Source organism: Pungitius pungitius, chromosome 10 (genome assembly GCF_949316345.1).
Source record: "Pungitius pungitius chromosome 10, fPunPun2.1, whole genome shotgun sequence".
In the NCBI taxonomy this organism is placed as follows: domain Eukaryota; kingdom Metazoa; phylum Chordata; class Actinopteri; order Perciformes; family Gasterosteidae; genus Pungitius; species Pungitius pungitius.
In genome coordinates, this window is record NC_084909.1 from 17,518,110 (window position 1) to 17,543,447 (window position 25,338).

The window sequence follows — 25,338 nt, forward strand, 5'->3', positions numbered from 1 at the left end:
GAACTTCCCGAGAAAGACAAGATTTCTACAGAGATCCGCCTCAAAAAGATCTAATGACTTCAAAGCCTCGAGGCAGTGTAGCTCCAGGCGATCTGTGACACTCACATCCTACACAGAACATGCAAACACAGGGATCCCGTGCAAAGGCAGCTGGATGATAGCCTGAGGGTCCGTCGAGAAAGGCTGCACGGGGTTCCTGCAAGAGAGAGAAAGGCTGTTTGACACCACAAACATGCGTTTCATAAATCAAGTGATATTTCATTTAAAATGTTTGTCATCGTAAAATCGTTGAGTGGCAACTTCAAATGTCAGATTCACATGCTGGAATAAAATGGATTGAAAAGGTACTTTGGAGTGGTTACAGTACATGCAAGATGTCCTTTGTTAAGTGCCATACATCTCTGCCCTATTTCTACATTGTCCGCCCCCCCCGCCAAATGAATAAGAAAGTGCCAAAAAACCTTACTTTGTATTGTTTATGATGGTTATAAATCATTCATTAAAGGCATCTCGCTTTGAGGTTGCTCTTTCTAGAGCTGATTGAACATTTTCAGGTGAATTATGGAAGAGAATATGCTTATGAATACCATATTCCATTTCTCCTACTGCTATCACCTGATTGCTGCACACTGGTATACTTCTCATGAGCTCTTAATTGAGGGTCTTAAAGGTAAAGGGTTGCGTTTGTGAGCTTGTGTACTCTACGTTGTGAGTATTAGTAACGATGAGAACAACTGATTCTTACTTGCCCGTTTTCACATGATTCTCCACGAATCGCCCCAGGAATATATCTGTAATATGAGTTGGCAAAGCAACTCTACAGCCAACATTTGGACCTCAAACGTGGAGCATTGCGTGAGGAAGGATGAAGAATAGTTCAGCTCATTACCTCCGCAGCTTCAGCCGCCTCCTCCTCCACCTCAGCTGTTAGTGTACTCATTCACAAATACTATGTTGTTGACTCTGACGTCTAATAATTCGCATTCTATTTTTTTCAATCAACTGTAACTTTTTAGCAGCATGAGTAGTAGTTCTCACTATGAGTGTTACATCACACATTTGAGAATGTTTATATTTGCATGATGGGTAAACAAATCCTTACTATAATGCTCCCCCACCCCCAAATGAACCCAATAGTGCAGGAACACAGTAAACTGCTTGGTGGGTGGTATTATGAAGCAGGTCATCGTGTGCTGTGAATCCAGACGGTATCACCACTGACCCTGAGCTGAACCCTCCCAGGGTCCAGTGGTCATCGCAGGCCCTTCTTCACGGGGTACGGCTCGGTTTCCAGCTGAGGTGGAATGACAGCCCATAGTACAGAACGACAGCTGCGATTGGAGAGCGTTAAGTTCTTCCTCTCTCCTCATGGCGCCTAAATGGGACTCAGCCTCTGAAAGGCCGCAGTCTGAGGGTCAACACCACACACACGAGCACCCCTCCCACACCCAAAGGTTGTGAGTCTGCATCAAAAGACGAGAAGCAGCCCGGAGGAAACAAACTAGGGACAGCGGCACCCACTCTCTACCGTGTGCCTTCGTCATTATCTTTTTTTCCCCCAAATAAACAGGTTCCCGGAGCTATTGTTACAATCTGTTAAGTGAAATATGTGGGGAGGGATGGACGGAGCCATTTTTGCGTTAGAAGGCCCATCGCTGAGAGAAAGAGAGAGAGAGAGACGGCCCGGAAATTGAGCCCATATGAATGTTTTTCCACCATCACAAAGGAGATTTAGGAGAGAGAGAGAGAGAGAGAGAGAGAGAGAGAGAGAGAGAGAGAGAGAGAGAGAGAGAGAGAGAGAGAGAGAGAGAGAGAGAGAGAGAGAGAGAGAGAGAGAGAGAGAGAGAGAGAGAGAGAGAGAGAGACTATTGTCCACCGAAGGATAACTGCAGCAGTAGAGATGTGAAGTGTCAGGCTATGAGTACATTAATTGATTAACTGATTGTTATTAGTTTCTTCCAGGTTGTGTGTGTGTATATCAAAAAAGATTCTGCTTCTGCTTCCACAGTCCCTAAAGTGCGTCCCTACTCTGCAATGGACGGCGTGCCCTTCTTCCTCAGCAGAGTCAAAGCGGAGCCCCCCGAAGACCTGCTCGCCCACGACCTGCACTTCCACACGCAGACCGAGCCCGTCGACCTGTCGATCAACAAGCCCCGCCCCTCGTCTTTGTCCACCACCCCGACCACCACCTCGTCATCCTCCCCCCTGCGCTACGCCTTCTCGCCGTCGTCTTTATCGTCGTCGTCGTCCTCTTCCTCCTCCTCCTCCTCCTCGCCGTCGGTCATCACCTCGGCTTCATCGGTGCTCACGCCGGGTCCCCTGGTCGCCCCCGGGGGCGGGGTGAGGGGTCAGCCGTATTTGCACATCCTGCACTCTGTGCCGGCGCCTCCGTCCAGCCCCCTGAGTCTGCACGCGGCGGGGAAGCTGGGCAGCCATGTGCACCGCATACCGGTGGTGGTGCAGTCGCTGCCCCTCATGTACACCACAGCCGTGCGATCACCATCCAGCCTCAACAACACCATCATGCTACCTCTGCTGGATGAGGTGAAGAGCCAGGCCAAAGGTGAGAGGGAACGCGCGCTTGGAATTTACTGCGTATTCATTTCCTTGAAACAGTCTTTAATCATTCAGTTAAATGCTACAATTTCTCTAGGTGCTCCAGCACCTGCATGGAAATGATTCATCAGGATTGAGACTTTGAGCTTTTGCCTAATGATTATATTAGTATAATATTAGCTTTACACAGTAAGTGAAGTTAAGTTCCTCCACTAATTCAGAAATTAGAAAACAATCATTCACCTATGTCAACACGGGTGAATATTTTGAATGTTCAGTTGTCAACCTTTGGGATACACAGGGATATTTAAAATTCTTAAAAATACAAAAGACGACTTTTTAGAGACTTTTTTTATTCCCCTCCCTGCCTTGGTGAAAGTGAAGATGAGTTTTACAGGTTAAAAAAAGACTCTTTATCCAACTTGTACAAGTCTCTGGTGGACGTAACTTTTGCAAGTCTCTGGTGGACGTAACCACGGCGACACCGGCCACTCTGAGTATTACTGCTGGCCGGGCCTCAGCGGTGTTATTTGTTTCCTCTCTGGGTGGGGTTTTACTGCCAGCCACTGGGAGTGAGCCCACAGTAGGTGTTTCTCTCCAAGTCTGGGCCGCACACAGGCCAACTGTTGGTTGTAAAAAGGAGGGTTGCTTCATGTCACTCCCTGCAGGATGGACGGACACACTCAAACTCAGACCTGTCTGTGTGTGTGTGTGTGTGTGTACATACAAGCAACAAACTCGTGTAATAGGAGCGTGAGGTCAGAGGGACACTTGGTCGGCTTGGGTGGGGTGGTCCCCTTAGAGACGGGGCGTTTCGTGTCTGAGAAGGCGGAAGACAGGAAAAACAAGGCTTGCATAAGAGGGTGTGGATGGGTATTGAAGATTGGTGGCACCTACGCAAACACACGCACGCACGCACGCCCAAACACAAACGCACACACACACACGCAGTCCGACATCAGCTCTGCCTGCCTCTTGGAAGCTGGAAGCACTGAGGACACGGGCTGAAACGGAGTGTTTGAATGTTTGGTGCGGTGGATGAAGCCACTTTTAATCAGATTGCGACTAGTTGACAGAAAGAACATTTTGCTATTCATTGCACTTAATGAGACTTAAGAAATGTTTGCTTAGGATTCCCACAGCCTGAGTCAAGTGAAATAAAGAAGAAAGAGCCAGAATATTTTTGTTTACCTATGAGTAGATTGTTCTTTAGAGGGGAGGGGGTCCCCATCTTATCATATTTTAATCTTTTCTACTATCACTATTGTTTGGCCGCTTGAAAATAACCCCGCAATCTACTGCCCCTCCATGCGTAGTTAGGTGTGAGGGTCAAGAACCCATCTTGTTTGCCTTGATACAGACAGAACAATCATATGCTCTGAAGCGAGTCTCAATCATGAAGCCTTCAACATGGATACTAGAACACTCGCACACACACACACACACACACACACACACACACACACTCCCACTCACCCACATGCACACACAGGTTTGGCCATCGTCTTTAAGAGAGGGCGGGTACCCTTCCTTTCACTGCTGTCTCCCTGTCTCCGGCAGGAGGTTGCCATGGAAACAGGGCTTGACTGGATACAACAGGAGAGAAAGAAAGAAATCCGGTGCTCTGCCCACCTCTCCACCGCTACTCCTTTGTGTCCCTCACTCAAAATCCCCCCCCCCCCTCTCCATCTCACAGTGCATTTCTGACTAATTACAGGTTTTCCATTGGGCAGGGGAGTCCGGGGTGACCACTCTGCATGTCTTAGTTGACAACAGTTCATTCGCGCCCCCCCCCCCCCCCCCCCCCTCCGCCTCTCACACTCCTACACACCCCACATCCCCAGTAATAACACTGTGTCTGCACCCATCTCTAGACCCTCATTATGGGTCATTATGGCCCCAGTCTCGGCTGAGAGGGCAGAGGAGGTGAAATCCTGATAGCTTTTATAAAAGCGCCGGGCTTCCAGTGGGAGGAGATGTCGCAGAGAAAAATGTATCACTGTATATTCTGCGTGAGGATAACAGCAAGAGTAGTTATTTGTGCTATATTAGTCATACAGATGCAGCTCACCGATTTTGATCCAGTCAGTTTCCAGCAACTTTTCCCTGACAAGTTGTCTCCAGCAGGCTTATATATATATATATATATATATATATATATATATATATATATATATATATATATATATATATATATATATATATATATTACATTCATCATTTGAGATGTCCAGGATGTGCGCGGCCTGTGTCCATGGAGACGGAGAGGACAGAATGGCCGCGGGCTCTGGCAATATATCCAATGAGTTGTCCAGGCGAGAAGTTGTCACAACTCGTGGAGTAGATGTTACTTTGTGATGCAGCTCAGGAGGCAGAGACCCCCAGCGCTCACTGGCTCACAGGCTCGCGGCTAATAGCGTGCCAGTCAAATGGTGCATGTTTTTCTTCATGGCCACCATGCGACAGAGAGGAATCAAAAAGCTCGCTAATCAGCGGGAGGTTCTGCGAAGAAGATGCCGCAGCAAGCGGCTGGACGGAGACTTCTGTGTTGTCTCCGGGCCTTTCATGTGAAGGTTTGCCATTACCACGAATACCATTCTCTGTCAGTCGCCCGTATGGGGGGGGGGGGGGGGGGGAACGGAGCGCTCATGCACCCGTACTTTTTTAACTTGGACGTGTTCGGTATTCACACTCACACACTGGATAACACGTGTGCAGCTGTCCCCACTGACTCCTGTGTCCCGTCCCCACAGCACACACGGACCTGTCGCCAAGGCAGATCAAGAGCGACAGCGACGACGACGACCTGCCAAACGTGACCTTGGACAGTGTTAATGAGACCGGCTCCACTGCGCTGTCTATAGCCCGCGCAGTACAAGAGTGAGTATCAATCTCTGTGTGTGCGCGTGTGTGTGTGTGTGCGTGTGCGCGTGTGTGTGTGTGCGTGTGTGCGCGTGGGGGGGCGGAGATATCGGGTCACCGCGCTGCCCCTTTCTCCTCAACTGACCCTCACAGCTCTGTCGCGGATGTTGATTCTGCTGTGTGTTGTCATGGTAACATGTCTGGGAACTATGCTATTGATCGAACACGCCTTCCTGTTGGGGTCTGTTTGGTGTTACGGGAGTTTCCATTTGTTCTACTTCTACTGTATTCATAGTGCTGATGTTTCTTTTCTCAAACTAACTTTTCTACAAACTATCCCTCACCCAAGTTGTAAATGGTTAAATTATGATTTAACTATTTATTTAAATAAATGCTTCATGGATTCTTGTGGTTACAAACTAGCCATATAGATAATATAGTATTATCCAATCTCTTTTTAAGAAAAATATTCTGAGAAGAACTATATTCTGTTTGGGGATTTCATCTATTTCCAGAATGGGCTGTCAATAGTCACCTTAGATGTTTATCAAACTATTGAGATTTTGGGTATTAAAATATAAAGAAAATATAATAATTGGAACATTTTCGAAAGTCTGAATAAAATGTAGAATCTAACTATTGTTTAAGGTTGCACGTCGCACCCGTTCCCTCCCGTTCCCATCATGTGGAAGGCTAAGAAGGCCTTGGGTAACACAAAAAAAGCCTCTCTGTATTTCCCACAATTTGTGTCCCTGGATCACAGCGTTGTTTATATACAAAGTAGTGTGCATGTCTGTGTTTGCGACGTGAAGCCGTACGTGGGGGGGGGGGGTGCATCTGTATGCCTGAATGCAAACGGCTCAGACCCACTTAATGCCCAGACATCACAGTCCATCTGTGGTAAATATACAAGTGGACGATCAGGAACAGGAAGAGCCGGGCCTGCTCCTGTGCCCGCCTCCTTCCCCTGATGCCTATAAAAGCCTGCAGCCTGGCCAGACTCAAGTTAATGCCTGGCGGACTGTTATTTAGACGACCCGCGAGGAAAGTATTCCAGGACTCCCGCAGGATCCCGCTAATGGTGCAGCAACATTAACAAGGCCGAGGCCCCGGGCCGGTCCAGCTCACGGGGCTTAACTTTGTGTACAAGACGTTGCATTGTTTGTTTGTGCATTGCTGGCCGTGTGAACAGCTACAGTCATGAAACTAAATGATGATATCGCTATTGTGGTTTCACTGTGCAACACGTTGTGGTGAGGGCTCTTGTCTCAGGCAGTGCTTGTTTAATGGAAGCACAAGCAGAAGTTGGCCGGTTCCAGGGAAGACGCGAGCGCACACACACCCACACACACACACACACATGCGCACAGACAGAGAGGGAGAGAGAGAGAGAGAGAGAGAGACTCAGTGGAGGACTCTGGGTTTCAGTGCAGGTAATTGAAAGGGACAGGCGTGCCCCTGAGGGCCACACGTGGGCACCGGGTGGTCAAAAGAGAACCGGGGCTGGCAGGGCCCAACCTCTCACTGGCCTGGCTTTCACTGAGGAGAGAAATCACCAGCCTTTAACGATGCCCCCCACACTCACCTCTCCGTGTGCAAAGTGCACACTGGGCTATGTGGAAACTGCCCCCGTGTGCGTGTGCACGTCAGTAAGTATTAATCCTTCCGCCTGCGTCTTTGCGTCTTTGTACGCGCGCACTAGATTTTCTGCACAGTGGACAGAACAGCTGGTTGCAGGGAGGTGGGGGGGGGGGGGGTCGAGCCATTGTCAACAGGAACACAGACTTGCATGTTTGTCTGTGAAAAACAAAGGCGGTCTGTAGTCGACTTGAGTTGCGCGCGGCGGGTTTTTGGCCGCGTGGAGGAAGAATGTGCATTCTTTATTGGCACAACACACGCGCTCGCTCTGTGGACATCTGCAGCGCAGCAAACATGTCGGACCATTGTGTCGCCTCGCTCCGTTTTTCTCTCCAGCGCGAGCCGCGATTTTTCTTTTGGCGTAATTTAGTGTCCACATTTGCACATGCAGTCATCCAGAGAGCACCGCAGGAGAGGAGGGAAAGGGGGCGGAGGATGGGAGTGCCTGCAGCCTCCAATCCAGGTATCCATGTATAAATAAATGAGTGAAAGGGGAGAGTGAGATATGAAGTGTGTGTGTGTGTGTGTGTGTGTCCTGGGCTTCTTGGGCAGCCTCGTCCATATTCATGCGTTTCCCTGGGGACGGGCAGATAGGCTATTGTGGGAGTGAAAGGGAGGAAGACAGGAGAGAAGATGTGTGTGTGTGTGTGTGTGTGTGTGTGTGTGTGTGTGTGTGTGTGTGTGTGTTGGGGTTAGGGGCTTGTGTTGGAAAGGTTGTCTCTGCTGAAGTTTGGCTGGTCCCTGAGGTACCGGGGGCCACGGAGCAGAGCAGGTGAAGGGAGGAGAGGGTAGGGGTGCAGGCAGGGGGGTTGTATCCTTGGACAGGTACAGGAATGCCCAGTGGGCAGTGATCCAGTGAACACACACAAACACACACACAGGGACCGTTTTCTCCATAAATACACTCGTATACACTCGGGTCTGTTGCTGTGACCTAGTTTCCTGTGAGAAGTTGGTAAAGAAAACCTGGATTGTGTTTTGGGAAGCCTCCGATTGCAGGTGACCAATGTGGGCCCCCGCTCTCCGAGGGGAGCGCTCGGGGGGGAGCAGCGGATGAAGACCTTGGGGGGCGGGGGACAAAGGAATTAGAAACCGAGGTTGACTCTGTGAAACAATTCTCAGCTGTACTTTGCTTTTTTCTCTGTGATGCTTCGGGAAACACAAAACGGACGCATTCACGCAGCCGCGGTGACACACAGAGTCACAGAGTCCCCCCCCCCCAAGGCTCACATGAGAAAGCACATCCAAATGTGCTGTTGAAGACCTAAAGACCAACTGTGACTCCCCATGAACACTCCACACTCACAGCTTTGTCTTTCTCATTTTCCACTTTTCTAACCCGGGATTTGAAAAAGTTATTCAGCCGGGCTCGAGATTAAAAGTAAACCTCTGAACGTAACATCTCCGCGTTATAGTGGATCCTACCAGTAAAATCAGTGTGAGCACATAGTTTAATTTTATTCCCAAACAAACAGGAAGCCTGCAAGCCAACAATCATTTTTTATCAAAACTAAAATAATACGATTCATTTTAAACCCCGACTTATTGGCCTTGTCTCATGTTCTGCCAAGAACACGTATCAGACCACATTTTCATCAACCACACAAACGTAACCCCCCCCCCCCCTACACATTTATATTACACACCGGTGTGGAAATTGTGTTCCTTCAGTCTTACAAGTCTACACTGGGAAACGTGATGGAGGACACCTTGAAATGAATCATGTTGGACGAGTTGGACATGGCTGGACATGGCTCAGGGACTCTGTGGACACAACATCGCATGCGACAGTTTTTTTGCCATCGTACAAGCTGGGGCAGGAGCCCCCGGAGAGCAAGCGGATCATGGTGGGAACGCTGAGGTTTAACAGGCCGAAGCTCCCCAATACCAACCATATTTGCCCTTTTTATATTGCCTCTGATTGTGATGAAGTAAACATCTTAGTATTTTAACATAAAATTGTTAGATTGTTAGATTTTGTTTAATTCCCCAAAAACAGACGGTCCAACAGACCCACAACACCAGCTGAGTAACTAAAAGAGTTTCATCTCAAGAGCAAAATGGAAACATGGCTACAATAAAATATTATTTCCACTGCGAATTAAATCATGAGTATTCTTTTCCATTAACTGTTTGTATATAATGTTCTTAGCAGTGTACTAGGTTCAAAGACGTATGCTTTCAAATTTCTAATTGAACCCTACCAACCATAGAAAACCCGCCAGTAACCTGGTGGGAAAAGTGAAGCCAGCGAGAAAGTCCCTTCAAGTGGCATTACCTTTCATGGCCACTAGGGGGAGACTCCTCTGGTTGCCAAAATATGTAAAGTTGCAAGTAGAAGAAAAGGACACTACTTCTCAGTTTAGTTTATGGTCTCAATCTCTAGTTTTAATACAGCATGATGTTCATTTAGTCACTTATGGTTTATTTGGAGTCAAATAAACCATGTAGGCCTCAATTAGGGCTCAATTGATATTTAGCATGTCGCCACCCTGCTGTGGTCTGGTTTGTGACGTGTTAGTGTTTCTGTTTTTGAACTTTAAACCCTTCACAGTATGTTCAAACTTAGTGGCTTGGCTCCGGCCTCTCGTCTTATTTCTGCTAGCAAAAAAGGAAAAAAACCAGTGGATGGCGCCACTGTGACTCCGCCCACTTCTTTTATACGGTTTTTGAAAACCCAGAATATTAGTGAAGAACTCCAGGATTAGGATGGATGTCTTATTTGATCCAGTCAAACCTTTTTTTAATGCTGATCTTGTTCATTTCTCTCGCCGAATTGTGGTACTTCTGCCGTGACTTTTATTTCCTCCCAGGAATCGCTAAAACGTAATCCAAGTGGATTCTGAAATGTAATTACCTTTGTTTAGCTGGAGAGCGCTCGCAACGTCTGTGTTTCTGTGAGTAATGAAGATCGCTAATCAGTAGCATGTGCCCCAGTGGGGAGTACCCCAAATGGATTACGCCAGAAATCTGTCACCGAGCTCTGGGAGTGGAACTGTGATGACGACAGAATTATCCCCAGCAGCGAGGGACACGTGAATAAGGGTTAGTTGTTGTTTGTTCTTTGTTTTGGAACCTGTTGGCTTCCCAGAATGATGTCACAACCAGGGAGTCACTGTGTGGATGAAGTCAGAATGTAAACATCTGCTGGATATCTCTCTGGCGGACACACACGCACACGCACACACACACACACACACACACACACACACACACACACACGCGCACACGCTATCTCATAGTCCAGCCAGTAGTCCTTCCCTGGTCACCGCTTTGTCACGAACGCTGTGTGTCTGATTCTCACGCACAAAGCACCGGATCACTGTAGACAGCGTCCTTATTAGAGCCCACAGGAGTGTGAGGCTGTGCATTATTACATTACTTACATTGCATTATAACCCATGCGTTACATTTTGCCTGGGGAGCAGTTAGGGGTTGGGTGTCTTACTCAAGGACTCAAGCCGCCAACCCTGCGGCTCCCGGCGCGTCACTACTACTCCATGCGCCACCGTCTCCCCAGAGATGAAGGAGCCCACGCGGGGCTTGCGTCTCAAACAAACACAGGACTTTCACTCAGGAGGCCAGGGCTCCCGTCCTGTCCAAAGAGGCTGCACGGAAGTCCTTTTGTTTACGTCCGTTTACGTCCTGTTCTGTGAGCGTGTTGGCCACAGGCACTGATACTTCAGAGATGATTCCCGTCTCTCACACACAATGAGACATGCATGCAGCTCGCTAATGAAACACTCGAAATCGAAAGGCTCCGAAGGGCGGCCCGCAGACGCCAAGTTGCGAGTTGGGTCTAAGATGCTTATCTACATGTCTCCCTCAGATCAGGACATTGCGCAACAGTTTGACGTGTCGTTGCACTGCGATGGTTAATCAACACTGTAGGGGGAGGGAGGGAGAGTCCGATCTGACCTGTGTGCTCATTTCCTGTGCAGCTTCATATTGGCTGTATGCCAAGAGCAACAGGTGATCTGTGTGTGTGTGTGTGTGTGTGTGTGTGTGTGTGTGTGTGTGTGTGTGTGTGTGTGTGTTTCTGTAATTCTGTGCTCCTCTCGATCCCTTGCGTGCACATTCTTGGTCGGCATTTGACAAATCGGGCTTCGTTGGGACAGGAAGTGGGTTGTGTGTCAGCTGCCCCCCCCCCCCCCACACACACACGCACACACATGCAAGCACACACACACACCACACACACACACACACACACACTTTCAGCCTCCTACGTTGGTTCTCAAGATCCAGAAAAACAACTGTGCTCCATCACCGTTGACATCCATCCCACAGAAGTGACTCCTCCCTTCTAGAAGACGGGGCCGTTCTGTTTCAACCTTTCTTTGCTGCAGCAGCAAAGTGTTTACTGCTGTGTGAAAGGACATGAACTGTATGTACTATATGAATCTACAACAGCCCTACCTTCTATTCGCTCCCTTCCCCGTGTGTGTGTGTGCGTGTGTGTTTAACATCGTATTCACACGTGATAACATTTAAGATTGGCCTCACAGAGGATTCTGCTCTACAACGATTGTGCTCAAAGTCAGAGTGCGGCGTGCACACTTTGTTACAGCGACTTCACAGCTGGAAGTGACAAATGACCCAATCCACGGTGATATTGACTGGTTAATGGAGAGGAAATGTATCGAATAACTCAGGAGCCGTTAGCCTTGTTGAGGTAAAAAAAACCTCCTCCATCTCTCGGCCCGTAGTTGCGGCGGCTTTTCCCAGAGCACCGGTGCTGCACTGCCTCCTGCTGGCTCCGCTACGGCTTCACGTTGTGTAGAACCCTAACGATGGACTTACTGGACTCCTTTTATGGCATCACAAGCCAACAGAACCACTGACAACATTGGTTTTCCAACCAAAAAAACTATTTCGGACCAATAAAATCACTGTTGTCTTTGCAAATTGTTGCAGTGTGATGCCTTGCAGTATGTGAACATTATTTTCCTGAACTGTAAACAGTGTTTTTATACAGTAACACCCCCGACTAAACATCACCAAGAGAACGTTTAAAAGTTGTGTCCATTAACAGCACATTCTAAATGTTTCTAGTATGAGTCCACTACTTACTCACAACCTGCTTCGGATTAGTACAACATGTCATCTTCACAGTCTGACGACGCCTTCGTGTGTCCCCCCCCCCCTTGTTCTCCCGTTGCAGCTCCATGTCCCCGTTCAGTATGGACAGCATACGGCGCCCCCGGAGGTCAGAGTCCCCCGATTCCAAAAAGAGGAGAATCCACAGGTGTGACTTTGAGGGCTGCAATAAAGTGTACACCAAAAGCTCCCATTTAAAAGCACACCGGAGGACACACACAGGTCAGTAGGTCTCAGTGCGAATGGTGCCACTCTGTGATTTGATTGGATGTGGAAATGTTCCGAAGGTAACGCGCGTGTTGGTGTCGGAGCCTTTCCTCCACGTAACGGGATGTGATGCTGCAATGTCACAGCAAACCATCTCCGAGAGAATGACCCTTTGAAGGATGGATAGAGTTCAAAGGGCAATTACATTTCAAGGCGGAGACTTGAACAATTTGAAAAATCCGGAAAAGAATCCGTGCATAATTTATTCTAAATGAATAATATGAATATTATAATATAATTGTAGACCTATTGGTATTGTTGTCAGCACCAATCAATAATCAATACCTGTCCGATGGCATGTAAACATTCTCATTTTGTTTTTTTAACTGGACAACACACTGGAAGGCTTTACATTACATTACATTACATTACATGTCATTTAGCTGACGCTTTTATCCAAAGCAATAATAATAATAAGTGCATTTCAACCAGCTTTAAAAAAACAAAAGAAGCCCATCGCTAGATAGTCATTGTTTTTTCTCAGGCACACGTAAAGGGACCTACTTCTGACACATTCTTAAAGGGCCAGCGTGTGTTAATGAGCGGAATCGGTTGGCAGAAAAGAGAGTCTTAGTGTTCAATAGAACGTACAAACTGTGTCTCCGCGTCGGTCCCGTAGCTCCTCCAGGTTTCTGTTCTGTCCTCGCCGCCAGATGTCACCAAATCCTTTGAGTCTGCATGTGTGATTCCTCCCTATAACACAAAATACATCAGACAGTAGTAACGGTTGTGCTGCTAAACATGTCTAATAACCCATGATGTCTGGTAACAGCAGTCATGAGGCATTATTTCTGGTCATGAGTGTCTCTCTGATGGACATCCCGGGCCTTTCTGTCCCCGTCATGGAGGGAGACTGTGGTTGGAGCTGCATCACAGACATCCTTGTGGCTCATTGGCTGCTTTTATTGTCATGTACACCTCTGTCCTCATGGGTCTTAATACATTTAAGTGGAACACACATCTAAAACCTGTTCTGTTCCATGATGAGCTGGACAGTACAACACTCGGCGATTACACTTCTTTCTTTTGCTGCAATTAACAAAAAGAAGAAAACGATTTTGCTCGGGATTCGAGGCTGTGTTCATTTAGCCAAATTCATTAGAAATATGCTCAAGACATATTCCAGTCCATGTCCAGAAATTCCCCCCAGGCGGCTGATGCAGACGGCTAACGCATTTAGCAAACCGTGCTGCAGTGTTTTCCGTCCCAGGCCCAGAACTAATTAATCTTTGAACAATTGAAAGATTGATTAGTATTAGACTATTGAAACATGCTTTAGTCGTCGGATCAGATCCAGGCAGCATGCCGTCAAAAATACCACAATGGTTATGAGATAATAAATCTTTGCCACGCAACGATTCGTGCACTTAGACTCACTGTGGTGGATAAACACAACTCAAGCAAGTTTCAATGTTGCATAAGAATTCTGATAAATGGATGGAATTTTATGGATGGAAACAACTGGATACGTAAAAAAGCATAAAAACAAAACATCCAACATGAAAGAAGGAAGAACCAGCAATATACCTAAATACTTTAAGGAGTTTTAGCTCCTCGCTTGACCAAACAACTGTGGCAATAAGGTGGAAAAATGTTTGAATGTGAAATGATCACCCCAAATCACCTTTAACAAAGCCCCGGGTTCGGCCTCCGGCTCAGTAACGGTACTGAACATGTGACGTAGCGGGTGCTCCTCTCTCCCTCTGCAGGGGAAAAGCCATACAAATGCACCTGGGACGGCTGCACGTGGAAGTTCGCCCGCTCCGACGAGCTGACGAGGCATTACAGGAAACACACGGGGGTGAAGCCCTTCAAGTGCGCGGACTGTGACCGCAGCTTCTCCAGATCCGACCACTTGGCCCTGCACCGACGGAGACACATGCTGGTGTGAACCGGACTGGGCGCAAAGGTCAACTGAGAGAGAGAGATAGAGAGAGAGAGAGAGAGAGAGAGAGATCAATGGAACAGACACACACACACACACACATAGGCAGTCGGGGGAGCGGGACCTCCCCATGAATGTTTTTCAGCTGGCCTGGACACGCACACGTGTATACACACACTCACACACACACATGCACACACACACACACACACACACACTCACCCATCCGTCACAAGGAGAGGAGATGGGAGATGGAGACGTGCACAGGGTCACTTCTGGATCCCCTTTGGGTTGGAAGGAACGGACGGCAGGATCTGATATTGTTATTCTTTGGAGTATAATAGGGAACTGTCTTTTACAGCACTGTTTGTACATGTTTCACTCTGGTTTTTAAAAAAGAATTCACACTCTTTATTTGGACGAAAACGATATATATTACGATGGCAAAGGTGTCTTTTTGGTTGGACTGTTTCTTTTCTTTGTTGCTGCTTTTTCAGCACTCATAATGTGAAAGTCCACGATGTGTGGAAAGGAGGAAGTTCTGCCCGGCCCGGATCACTGGTCGGAGCCACAGGGCCGTGTCGTTGCGCCGCGGCCGGCAGAGGGCGCCATTGCACCGCGGATAGTTCCCTCAGCCTGCCGATACATCCGCGCGCTGTCGTCCGTCTCATCGGCAGCAAACCGCACCCTCACAGATACGATCTGAAAGGATCGACCTTTTTTCAGACATTTGTTGCTTTATTTCCGAACCAAGGAAACCAGACACGCGGATCATCGCACCAGCAATGACCCCGCTGACTGGGGCCAACTCCCCAAATCTCATCAGTGCTATTCATTATGTGAGCCTCCTGAAAGCATTTCCTTAAACACACACACACATCTTTGGTGGAACATTTGCTGTGATTAGCAATCAGTTAAGTGCAATCTAAAAGGATAAATATCATTTCAGTATACCGACGTTATGTTTATTGAATCTTTCTTTTTATTCCATGCCTGCTTGTTGCATAAGTTTCCACTCAGAAGAAACACAAACCCTCATGTACAGTGAACTTTGCAATCAATGAGAGGACATTTCCAGTATCAACAAAAAAAAACAATTAGACGCGTTTACCGACCATGAAGCTCCGCCCCTTCGCTCCGTGACAACGAAGCTCCGCCCCTTTGCCCCGGATGTCGCTATCGGAGGTGACGTTTCGATTGGTTTCGGTAGCTGCGCCACGAGGTTTTAATCTGGTCTTTTCCCTTTTTTTGTTTTATTTTTGTTTGTCTCAAATACAGAAAATCACTTGAAATGTTCTCACCCCAGATCAGATATGTGAGATGTGATTTTCGGATTTGGCTACCGAAAATGCTGACAAATGCAGGAGTAGCATCTGCATAGACGCATAGGACACATATACAAGTACCAAGCTGCACACGCAGAAATGCACGATGCAAGCACTTGAGACTACATTTTAGATGCATTCACTGGCACGACTTCTCTTAAGTAGCACCTCGACCTTAGGTAGGAAATGTAATTAATGAGTGCATTTTTATCGTCATAGTAACAAATATTTTTAAATGTTTTTCCAATACTCCTCCAGCTGGGGAAGGCCTGCACACATAAACGCACAGAGGCCATCCCATAGCCTCCGAAAGTGCTGCTAAATGCATTCATTGGACCGGAGCCAGTGACAAGAAAAGGCAACCCTGAAAACTACACACACACACACACACACACACACATCCTCACTTCTCAGCAAAGTAGCCAAAGTCCGGAAGTCGCCTCTGCACATGACCCCCACTCGATGCAATGGAGAATGGCAATGTGTGGTATCATAATTTATGCACATTGTTTGCACACATGTCATTATGTCCAGTTGTACTATCATTTTGGCAAAAACATATCAGCACCTTGTTTGTCTTTTAAGTACAAGTTTATCTTATTTCAGATGTCGATTTATAAACGAAATCATTTTCGTGGTATTTTATCCTCCATATATTGTATAAGAACACCTTATTACTGAGGGGCACTTCATCTTTTTGCATATAACTCAACTTTTTTTCTTCTGTAAAAAGGATCTTTTGAAAATGTTGTAATATATGTGACAGTGAAGATGAAACTTATTACAAAGTTCTACAGCCTGTATATACATTGGAAAAATAGGGCTTTTGATTAGTAGATGCAGGAAATACATTTATACGTGTAAAGTCTTTTTTCCAGACTGTAATTTATCTAATTTGATATACAGTGAAATGGGGCTAAAGGTGTCCGTCTTGTAAATTACCACTCGTGACGTCACACAGCAGTTTGCTTTCCTTGGTTTATGGTTCAATAAGCTCATGGTCAGATCATTTCTACTCCCAAACGGCTGAACCAGTGTTTGCTATAATCAACAAATTATTTATATACCAATTTGACCGTATTTAAGGTACTCTCCTCCCTGCGTCTGCAAGAAATGATGTTAATCGAGCACATATCCAAGACGCTGGTATTCAGTGTACGACGTTGCATGCCTTAATGCGCCATTTCCTCAATTCGATTGAACTTGAACACGGCGTCTCGGCGAGACAGGGTGTGTGTTATATTTCCCTCCAGTATCTCTCTCCTCATTTCAAAGCATAATTTTGTAACGGCAACCAGGGTCAAAGTTATGCAATACTAATGAATAGTGCCTCATATTGCAAAACTCGCAACATCAGCCGCTGTCCGCAGAGTTTCGATTTTCTTTCAACGCGTGTGCTTAAATTAATAAACACCCAATGGGAAAAGCATCAATTTTTGGACAAAAAGAACAAAAGACGCACAGAGGACATTATGCAAGTGGGACCTTTCATGTTTTACTTGAGCCTCGCGCCATCGTGTCCAATGCAGCGTCCTCCCACACCACGCTCACAGCTGGCGTGGTTGCTTGTCTCGCAATGAGTCCCCTCCCCCCCCCAGGGGGGGGGGTGCGGACCGGAGAGACGAAGGCCTCTCCATGTGTCAGGTCCGTCCCGTCCATTCAACGTGGAGGACGGCGAGGAGATCCCAAGTACACCCTTCTCTATTGGTTCCATATCTATTTTGAACTTTCTGTTGTAACATCTGCTTCTGATTTCCGGGTTTTGAAAGTTTTAAGTAGTGAAGCCTATGTTTTTTCCAAGTTTGCTGATATTGCGTACAGTAATCGTTGTTCCTGTATTTATGTAAAGTGAGTGTAGTGTAAATATATTCAGATCTTTTCATTCTTACCGGGAAAAAAAAAACATTTAAAAAAAAAAAATCTGAAATAAATGTGATAATGCTCAGCTTCAAATGGAGATTCTGCTCACAGAATTCCACATCTGTTAAAAATTTGTAATCCTGATATTTTTCAAAAATTCAAGAACAGGTGTCCTTATTTTTCTTTTTGTTGTTTACTGTTACGCTTTTCTTTTTTTTTTTCTCCAAGAGTTGTTGAAGTATCCAGTCAGTGTTTTGCCTTTTTTCTCTCTGTATTTTTTCATATGGATGGAGCTGTGAAATTAAAATAAGTTCAAACATATACATGTATATTAATATGAATGGAGGCATGAAGGTTAATAAAGTTGCATTTTGTATGTAACACACTGGCGTGGGAGCTGCTTGCTGCCTGGGGCTGAGATGGATGGAATGTGGTCTCTGACATCGGAGTCCTGCACTCGCGTTCTGCGGCATTCAGGAACCTAATCTCGGTATTAAGGGGGACATTTGAAGTTCTGCACGATATATACGGCACAGTAGTTCGTAGGCATAGTACAGTACATCCACTTACTACTTATTTTTACGTTTTAATTTCATGAAGAACCTTCTGTAATATCGCATTGCTTTGTATTTTTTAAAGGTTGGACCCAGAACATTTTGTACGCCGATTCTCCAATAACTGGATCTGGATGAATGTTTCTGTCAGCCGATGATTGCAATAACAAGGTTTCAATTCCCACCCCGCTTAGCATGTACGCCGTGCAATACATCACACGTGTGATTAATGGCTCACAGGGGCCTGTGGGCTGAAGGGAGCAACGCGAAGCACGTTAGTGGATAACAGTGATGCTAAAAGAGTCTCCACAGGGGGAACTTCCTCTGCGCTCAGGACAAGCTCAGGCAACTTCTCTGCTGTGAGCCGTGACTCATGTCAGGGACCCTTTCCAAAAAAACAGCCAACAAAAAGAAGTCACGCTTCAGAATTGTGGACGATATGAAGAAGTGCACCGAGGACGCTTTGCTGAGATCAGATCACGTGTCCCACAAGGAAACGATACACTGTAAAAGTCATTTGACCATCTTTCTAAGTTTTAAGTTTTTGCTGCCAAACAAAAAACGTAAAATTAAGATCAAATAACTTAATTCAAATGAAGTGCAAAAAAAACATATTTTTACAGGAACAATTTTTCTCTGTATTATTACAATCAAACACCTTCGATCAAGTGATTTGTCCTGTAGTTGTCAGCTAAGCTAACACAGGCAACCATTCACACTCTCAGGCAATTTAGAGTGACCAGTTTACTTACTATGGGAGAACATGCACTGTGGTGGAGTTGTTCCCGGGACCATCTTACTGTGAGGCGGCTGTGCTAACCACCACACCACCATGGCGCCAACGTATATGAACATATATAAATAAATACATACACATACATATATATACACACCCTCTACTTAAGGTGTTTCATCGGAATACTACAGGAAAAATCTATAAAATAAATGGGTCTGTAAAATTGTTATGGAATATTCCTGTAAAATTCATTCAAATCAAGTTATTTTACCTTAATTTTACGGTTTTTGTTTGGCAGCCAGTCATTTGACCATTTTTTTACATGATTTGAATGTAATTTAAGAAAACAGTAATATACTCTAGAATAATTACAGTATTTCTTCCGTAAAAAAAATGAGAAAAACATTGAATTTGTCATTATTAGCATAATACTTAAATTTACAGTTGGACGGTTAATTTACAGATAATAGCTTTATATTTCCCACATAATTTGAAAAAACAGAAAAAGTACTGTAACAATTTAAAGTTATTTTTTTTTACTGTGTTGGTACCTCAAGCAGACACAGGCCACCAGGCTCTGGGGAATAACCTTAGGGGAACCGTTTGGATGCACATCCCAGAAACATATATGCCTATAGTAGGAGAATATCCAGAGGAGACAAGAACAAAAAAACCTCCCCCTTCGCATTCAGAGATATTCAGTGACAACATGTCACTGACTAATATCTGTGAATGCAGGTAAAAAGGAGTGCAGCAATTTTGGTCTTCTTGTTTCCTCTTTAAAAAGTGGTTTTCCAGCTTAAGAACAGTTAAAAATGTTTTTAAATATTTAACTGTAACCTAAAAAAGAATTGCATAATTAATACATAAAAAATAAAATGTCAAGAAAAAAATGAAAGGTATTGGTCAAGGATTGACCTCGAACAAAAAGCTGCTGGTGGATATATATAAAATGCTGCAGAGCTGGCAAACGTTACTGTAGTCATAACCTTTAAGTCAGCACATTTAATATGGAAGACAGTCATAATTTACAAAAAACATTTAACAAGATCCAAATAAAAACTCCCATTCAAAAAGCTATATTCGACACATACCTTTATTTGTACTGTGAGGGCTGCATGGCGTTGTGGCACATTTTGCTTAATTTGTGCTACATCTTATGGAGCTATGACACAATGCTACTGTCATGTCAAAATATTTGTGTTTATATATGGATTTTAAAAGTATTGCAACAATTCTCTGGCACATATTGAGATGGAAAAAGTGATAGGCAATATTCTATAATTTGATGCTTCTTAGCTAATGCAAAATATTAATAATTTATATAACGGTCCCTGCTATTAAACAAAAAAGTCAATCAGTGGATTGCATCCTTTAACAGCAGATACAAATATATATAAATACACATCTGAACCAATTGAGATTTAGCTCAATCAGACTGAACAGAATGTTGGTCATGAATACAGATTGCTACGTGTGGATAATTCGGAGCGGCAGCCAACACCCACAATCATTCCATTAGAGTACCTGATAAAAGATCACTGTCCCAACAGGGACGCTTGGTTTTCCATTCGTCCCGCCACCAAAATAACAAAGAAATTATTTTAAAGGCACTTTAAAGGTTGGTTTGGATACGTGGATAGCGGTCAAAGAAACTAAAAGCTAAAGACAGAAGTTCAGTCTCAGAACTATACGGTGTCCCTTTGAAACCTTTCAAGAAGACCTACCAGAAATATGATAATCCCGTTAATCCCATAAAGGTAGCGACCCACAGTTTGCAACAAATTATGGTGATGCAAGCGAGCCTGGATTTGTCCATCGTGACGGCTGCTGCTGGCCCGTCACGCTGCGCTCAGGGCTGCTGCTCCACCACCTCAAAGTGGAATCAACTCAGAGCCAGAGAAGCCCCCCCCGTCAACATAACAGCTTTAACAATTAAATTAAATAACACGTCGCCCGCTGAAATCCCAAATGCACCCTTCTAGATTCATCCCTGCCAAAAGACATTGGACATTTTCTGTTATGTGTCGTTGCTGTACAGGGGGAGTATAGATACAGAACATTCATAATGCTGTCTAAAACAAACATGATCTAAAAACCTTCACCCACTATCTTCCCTTCATTTCAGTGTTATGAGAAAATGTCGCTTTTTAATCATCTCCTGTGGCCTAGAAACCCTTAAACCTGGCAGTGTTGAAGCCGCTCGACACAAGCGCCTCCCAATAATTAGTGCTCCCGCGTCTTTAAATAAATCTACAGGTAACTGCTGTGACCTCCTGTATCTCACTCACATACACACACACACACACACACACACTTCTGCACTTAACTAACTAATGAATTTGATCATTGACACCATGCTGGTGTGATTGGATAGTGAAAAAAGTGAAGAAAAATAAAAAGTGGACATTTGAAGTTGTCTGCGTACTTTGCGGCGCACGAGTACCATTTCATCCTGGCTGATGATGTTCAGACTGACATCGTTGTAAATATCACTATCCCCCGATATTGGGGGCACATGAGAGGAAATAAAATAAGGCGACGGTAGCATTTCATCTTTCAACAAAAAGGAAGGAAACTATTTTGTGTGGGCCAGCACTGCTACGAACGTACCACCCCCCCCTCCCCCACCCCGGGGAGAGCCGGGAATTAACTCTCCCCCGTTTTAACTACTGCTACGCCCGTTGGTGGGAGACAGGAACACGGAGCAGCAGCTGGGGTTCTAGCCCTGGTGCCGCTTCATGTGTAGCGCCAGGTGGTCGGAGCGGGAGAAGCAGCGGCTGCACGCGGCGCACTGGAAAGGCTTCACCCCGGTGTGTTTCCTGAAGTGGCGAGTCAGCTCGTCGGAGCGCGCAAAGCGCCACGCGCATCCCTCCCAGGAGCAATGGTACGGTTTCTCTCCTTCAGCAGGCGGGGAGAGAAAAGCAAAAAAAAACAAACATTTTTTTTAAACGACGGAACGGCAGATGGATGACATCGCGTAAGGAGTACGGAAAACTTGGTGGTGACAAAATGAGTTTATCGCCGTGCGTCAAACCGAGAGTCATAAATCACAGCGTGCCAGCAGTGAGATGTGGGCCAAGGATTGTGGGCAGGCAGAACGCGTCTGCGTGCCAAGAGCGGATATTTCTGCCCGGCAACACCGCCTCGGCCTCCCTGGAACAACAAGTGCGACGGCAAACCCCTTCCTTACCTGTGTGGGTGCGCACATGGGCTTTCAGATGGGACGACTTGGTGTATACTTTACTGCACCCTAAAAAAAACAAAAACAAAAACAACAACAACAAAGATCAGGGTGCTGTGCTGCGACTTGTTGGGTCGTGAACTCTGCCAACACAAACCCTGACCTGCGACATCACAGTGGTGAATGCGCCGCCTCTCCAGATCCGGGTTATTCCTTCTGCTGTACTTGGCCGAAGCCGGCTGGGCCACCACCGGGGACAGCGGGCACGGCGCCGGCCCGGGGTGCCGGACCGGCTCGGGACCCGGGCCCAATCCCGCGCTGGAATGCCGCTCTGGCCCCTGGATTGGAGCTGCGCCCGGCGCGCGTCCCGGATTGCCAGCAGATTGACAGGCCTGAAGAGTTAAGTTGGAGGCAACGCCGGCTTCGTAGGTGGGGGGACGGGACAGATTGTGAAGGACCTCCTGCCCCCCGCCTGGACTCGGGGGGTCGGAGGTTGGCGGGGAGGGCGGCAGATAGGCCGGTCTCTGCTGATGCACATGACTCACAGGGGCCGCGGGGGCGGAGCCTTGCTGGGACCCGTGAACCAGCTGCTCCAAGTCACAGTTTAGAAGCTGATACAGGGGCATATCCTGGAAATCGGGCACTTCCTGTTTGATGTGAAATCGGCCGCCGGCTGAGTCGGCAGCACTGAAACCACCACCAAAGTATTCTGGGAGTGGCGCCGCGGTGCCCTGGCAGCTGGTCTGCATCAGTGCGTGGGACGGCTCGGTTTTGATCTGTCTCACGGCCCTGCAGAGATCCGGACGCAGGTACGTGACGTCTGGAAGGAACAGGCTCATGTTGACGCTGTAGGGGGGGCCAAAGTCCTCCGTGAAAGGCGGCTCCGGCACCAGGGCCCCCGTGTCCCGACTCAGCGTTTTGGAGTTGCCCCCGTACTGCTGCTGCTGGGGAGACAGGTAGCTGTCCATCTCGGACGTAAACTGAAAAAAAAACAAAAACAAGAGGACATCTATTTGCACAGGTTTCCTTGCAGCAAAGTGGGGGCCCCTGAACGCCTCAGTTTGGCTTCACGTGTTCCTCCCGGACCAAAACAAACGGAACCAGACAGAACAGCAAACCCCAGCTGCTGTGAATCCACGTGCACCCAGCGGCCCGTGTTCACACATGCACACACAGAGAATAAAAGGACGCCACCGCTCCCTTTTTAACGAGCAACGGAGCAGACGCCCTGAAAAAAAAAAGAATAAATTAAAAAAAAAAAAAGGGAAGAAGCAAAGCGACGCGGATGAAACGAGCCCGTCCGACTGCAGCATCTCCCGCCTCGCAAGTTTCACGGGCGGTGCACGACGCTGCACGTCCCACTCGTGACACGAGCCCACCCGTTGCACGCCTTAAAGCCTCAGTAACAGATACGTGGATAGTACAACGCGTGGGCCCTAACCCCCCTCTCCCCTCCGACAGTAGCTACAGCCCCGTATGTTTAAGAGCACGCGTGTGTCGGTAAACGATGCACGAGGGAAAGTGCGAACGTAACCCTACCAGAAGATTGTTGTCGTGGAAAGAGGAAGTTCCCGGGACGGCTTCCCGCGCGCGACAGAGCACTCGTCCCGGATCTCCGCCGGTCGCCCCGTGCGCCGCCAGCGGCGCGACGCTCCTGTGGCGACGCGGCGCGTCCTGCCGCGCAGCGACCCACACGGGATTCCTCGCGGGGGCGGCGGCCATTAGACAGCAGAGCAGCCCGTAGATAAATCAACCACGTGATTTCCCCCCCACACACACACTTAGGTTCGGATGCGACCTGCGCGACGAAAGAGCCGGCTGTCAAACGCTCATCAGCCCCCTTAATTCCGTCTCCGCTTTCTTTCTTTTTTGCGCCACTGCGTGAAATCTGCGCGTCTGCAGGGGCGGGGCCCAACGTGTATGAGATAAACCGGATCCGTCGTAGTGGAATGAACACCGTGGTTGTACGATCGGGGGGGGGGGGGGGGGGTCATGGATGAGGGCGCGGTCGAAATAACACCAAACACACACTCGCGTGCGCGTGCGTGTGTGATGCTTTGTTTAAGAGGCTTTTTTGCGTCCACGAAGGAGCAGTTGATTGTGAGCCAGTGGATGCTTGGCTGGGATTGGAACCGTGTTCCTCAAAGATCATGTTTAACAGGCTGAGTGGCTTCTTCAACTGCCACATGTGACTCATCAGGGCCCAAGATCTGGACGGTTGGAAAAGTCCAAATTGAAAAGGAGAATATTGCATTTCATTTTCCATTTTTTTGTAAGCTTTTACACCGATTTTGATGAATTCAAACTGAATCCCTGTCTTTCCATCCGTACAAACCTTTTACTGATACTGTTGTACTGATGTTCTTTTTTTAATAATGATTGTTATGAAAACAACAGTATGAGTAAAAATGACTAGCGGTGTGACCCAAGGAACAGAAGGTTTGTACCTTGAAGTGAAAGGACCTGCTGCTGCGGTCTGACATGTCACAGGGCCACTGCGGTGCAGCTCTCCGTCAGGCGCATACTTGATGCCCAGCATTCTTGAGCTGACAGTGAAGAACTGGATGTTCCCATAAAACATCGAAATACACTGTGTGTGTCATACGACGTTGCATGCAATTTTCCCCCGTTATAATAAACCCAACCAAAATGCTGCGTTCACATACTTACGTACCTTTTTTGTAGTGACCTTGTGGGAGATATGAAGTTACATGTATTCTTTTGCCGCCTACATCCTCGGGTTTACTGGCGATACGTGGCTCAGCGGTGAAAACGACTCGGTGATCCGACCTCCTGACAGAAGCTTTGTGCCTCAGCTTAGCGGGGACACAACCGACTTGTCAGAGTTGTTTGGGTTCTCTTTGGCCCCGCACAGGTGCACGGAGTCAAAGTATTACACGCCGGTGCCAGGCCAACATGCTCCAACTGGAAACACAGGTATGTCGTAACCACGAGGAGCATTTCATGATGAGAAGATCTCCTTTTTTTTATGTGTGACATTTCCTGCCACTCCCATTCGTAATCTTTTTTTCTCCAGGCAGTCTTTGTCCTCTTATTAAAATGTCTTGACTGCACCCACGGCAGGCTTGACTGAACACGTTTCGCTAAATGCACCATCCGAATGTGAAGGGAGCTTTTTTTTGCATCATATTATTCGTGTAAATCAAAGAGAGACCGTACTCTTTGCATGAACCACATCATGTTTTGTACTTCAATAACGTGCGAGTAAAGACACCACTATTGTGTCAAGTAGATACACTTTACATACTTTTGCGGTGACGGTGTCGCTACGATTAAAACATTTTGGACAGTTTGGGAAACATGTTCATGTTTTGTCTTGAGGTTCAAACGCAAATGCAGATAGACTGCAA

The 25,338-nt window shown here is 46.8% G+C and overlaps 3 protein-coding genes across 5 annotated transcripts in view; 2 read left to right on the forward strand and 1 right to left on the reverse strand.

Annotated features, from left to right (window-relative positions):
• The first annotated feature begins 1,889 nt into the window (after positions 1-1,889).
• On the forward strand, positions 1,890-17,874 carry klf12b (Kruppel like factor 12b). Its single transcript, XM_037488079.2, has 4 exons — positions 1,890-2,563; positions 5,310-5,436; positions 12,221-12,378; positions 14,133-17,874. Exons 1-4 carry the CDS (start codon positions 2,035-2,037, stop codon positions 14,312-14,314), a joined length of 996 nt encoding a protein of 331 aa, XP_037343976.2. The 5' UTR covers positions 1,890-2,034; the 3' UTR covers positions 14,315-17,874.
• A 2,219-nt stretch (positions 17,875-20,093) lies between these two features.
• On the reverse strand, positions 20,094-24,906 carry klf5b (Kruppel like factor 5b). 3 transcript variants are annotated; one of them, XM_062565129.1, is made up of 5 exons: positions 24,642-24,906; positions 24,415-24,527; positions 22,131-22,947; positions 21,977-22,036; positions 20,094-21,684 (listed from the first exon to the last, which is right to left on the reverse strand). In XM_062565129.1, the coding sequence occupies exons 2-5, from the start codon at positions 24,448-24,450 to the stop codon at positions 21,506-21,508; spliced, it is 1,092 nt and encodes a 363-aa protein (XP_062421113.1). In that variant the 5' UTR covers positions 24,451-24,527; positions 24,642-24,906; the 3' UTR covers positions 20,094-21,505. The 3 variants fall into 3 exon arrangements, with proteins under 3 accessions (XP_062421113.1, XP_062421114.1, XP_037345326.1); XM_062565130.1 differs by lacking the exon at positions 24,415-24,527; XM_037489429.2 differs by lacking the exons at positions 24,415-24,527; positions 24,642-24,906 and adding an exon at positions 23,507-23,927.
• dachd (dachshund d) overlaps positions 24,679-25,338 on the forward strand; it is a 56,663-nt gene continuing 56,003 nt past the window's right edge. Inside the window, exon 1 of the mRNA XM_062564911.1 lies at positions 24,679-24,904. Within this exon, the coding sequence (XP_062420895.1) occupies positions 24,679-24,904 (226 nt within the window). The remainder of the gene's footprint in view (positions 24,905-25,338) is intronic.

Coding starts and splice junctions, on each gene's coding strand:
- klf12b (XM_037488079.2), top strand. CDS start 2,035: ATGGACGGCGTGCCCTTCTTCCTCAGCAGAGTCAAAGCGGAGCCCCCC. Junction 5,437..12,220: donor ATAGCCCGCGCAGTACAAGA/GTGAGTATCAAT, acceptor CTCCCGTTGCAG/CTCCATGTCCCCGTTCAGTA. Junction 12,379..14,132: donor ACACCGGAGGACACACACAG/GTCAGTAGGTCT, acceptor CTCCCTCTGCAG/GGGAAAAGCCATACAAATGC.
- klf5b (XM_037489429.2), bottom strand. CDS start 23,689: ATGGCCGCCGCCCCCGCGAGGAATCCCGTGTGGGTCGCTGCGCGGCAG. Junction 22,037..22,130: donor TCACCACTGTGATGTCGCAG/GTCAGGGTTTGT, acceptor TGTTTTTTTTAG/GGTGCAGTAAAGTATACACC. Junction 21,685..21,976: donor CCATGTGCGCACCCACACAG/GTAAGGAAGGGG, acceptor CGCCTGCTGAAG/GAGAGAAACCGTACCATTGC.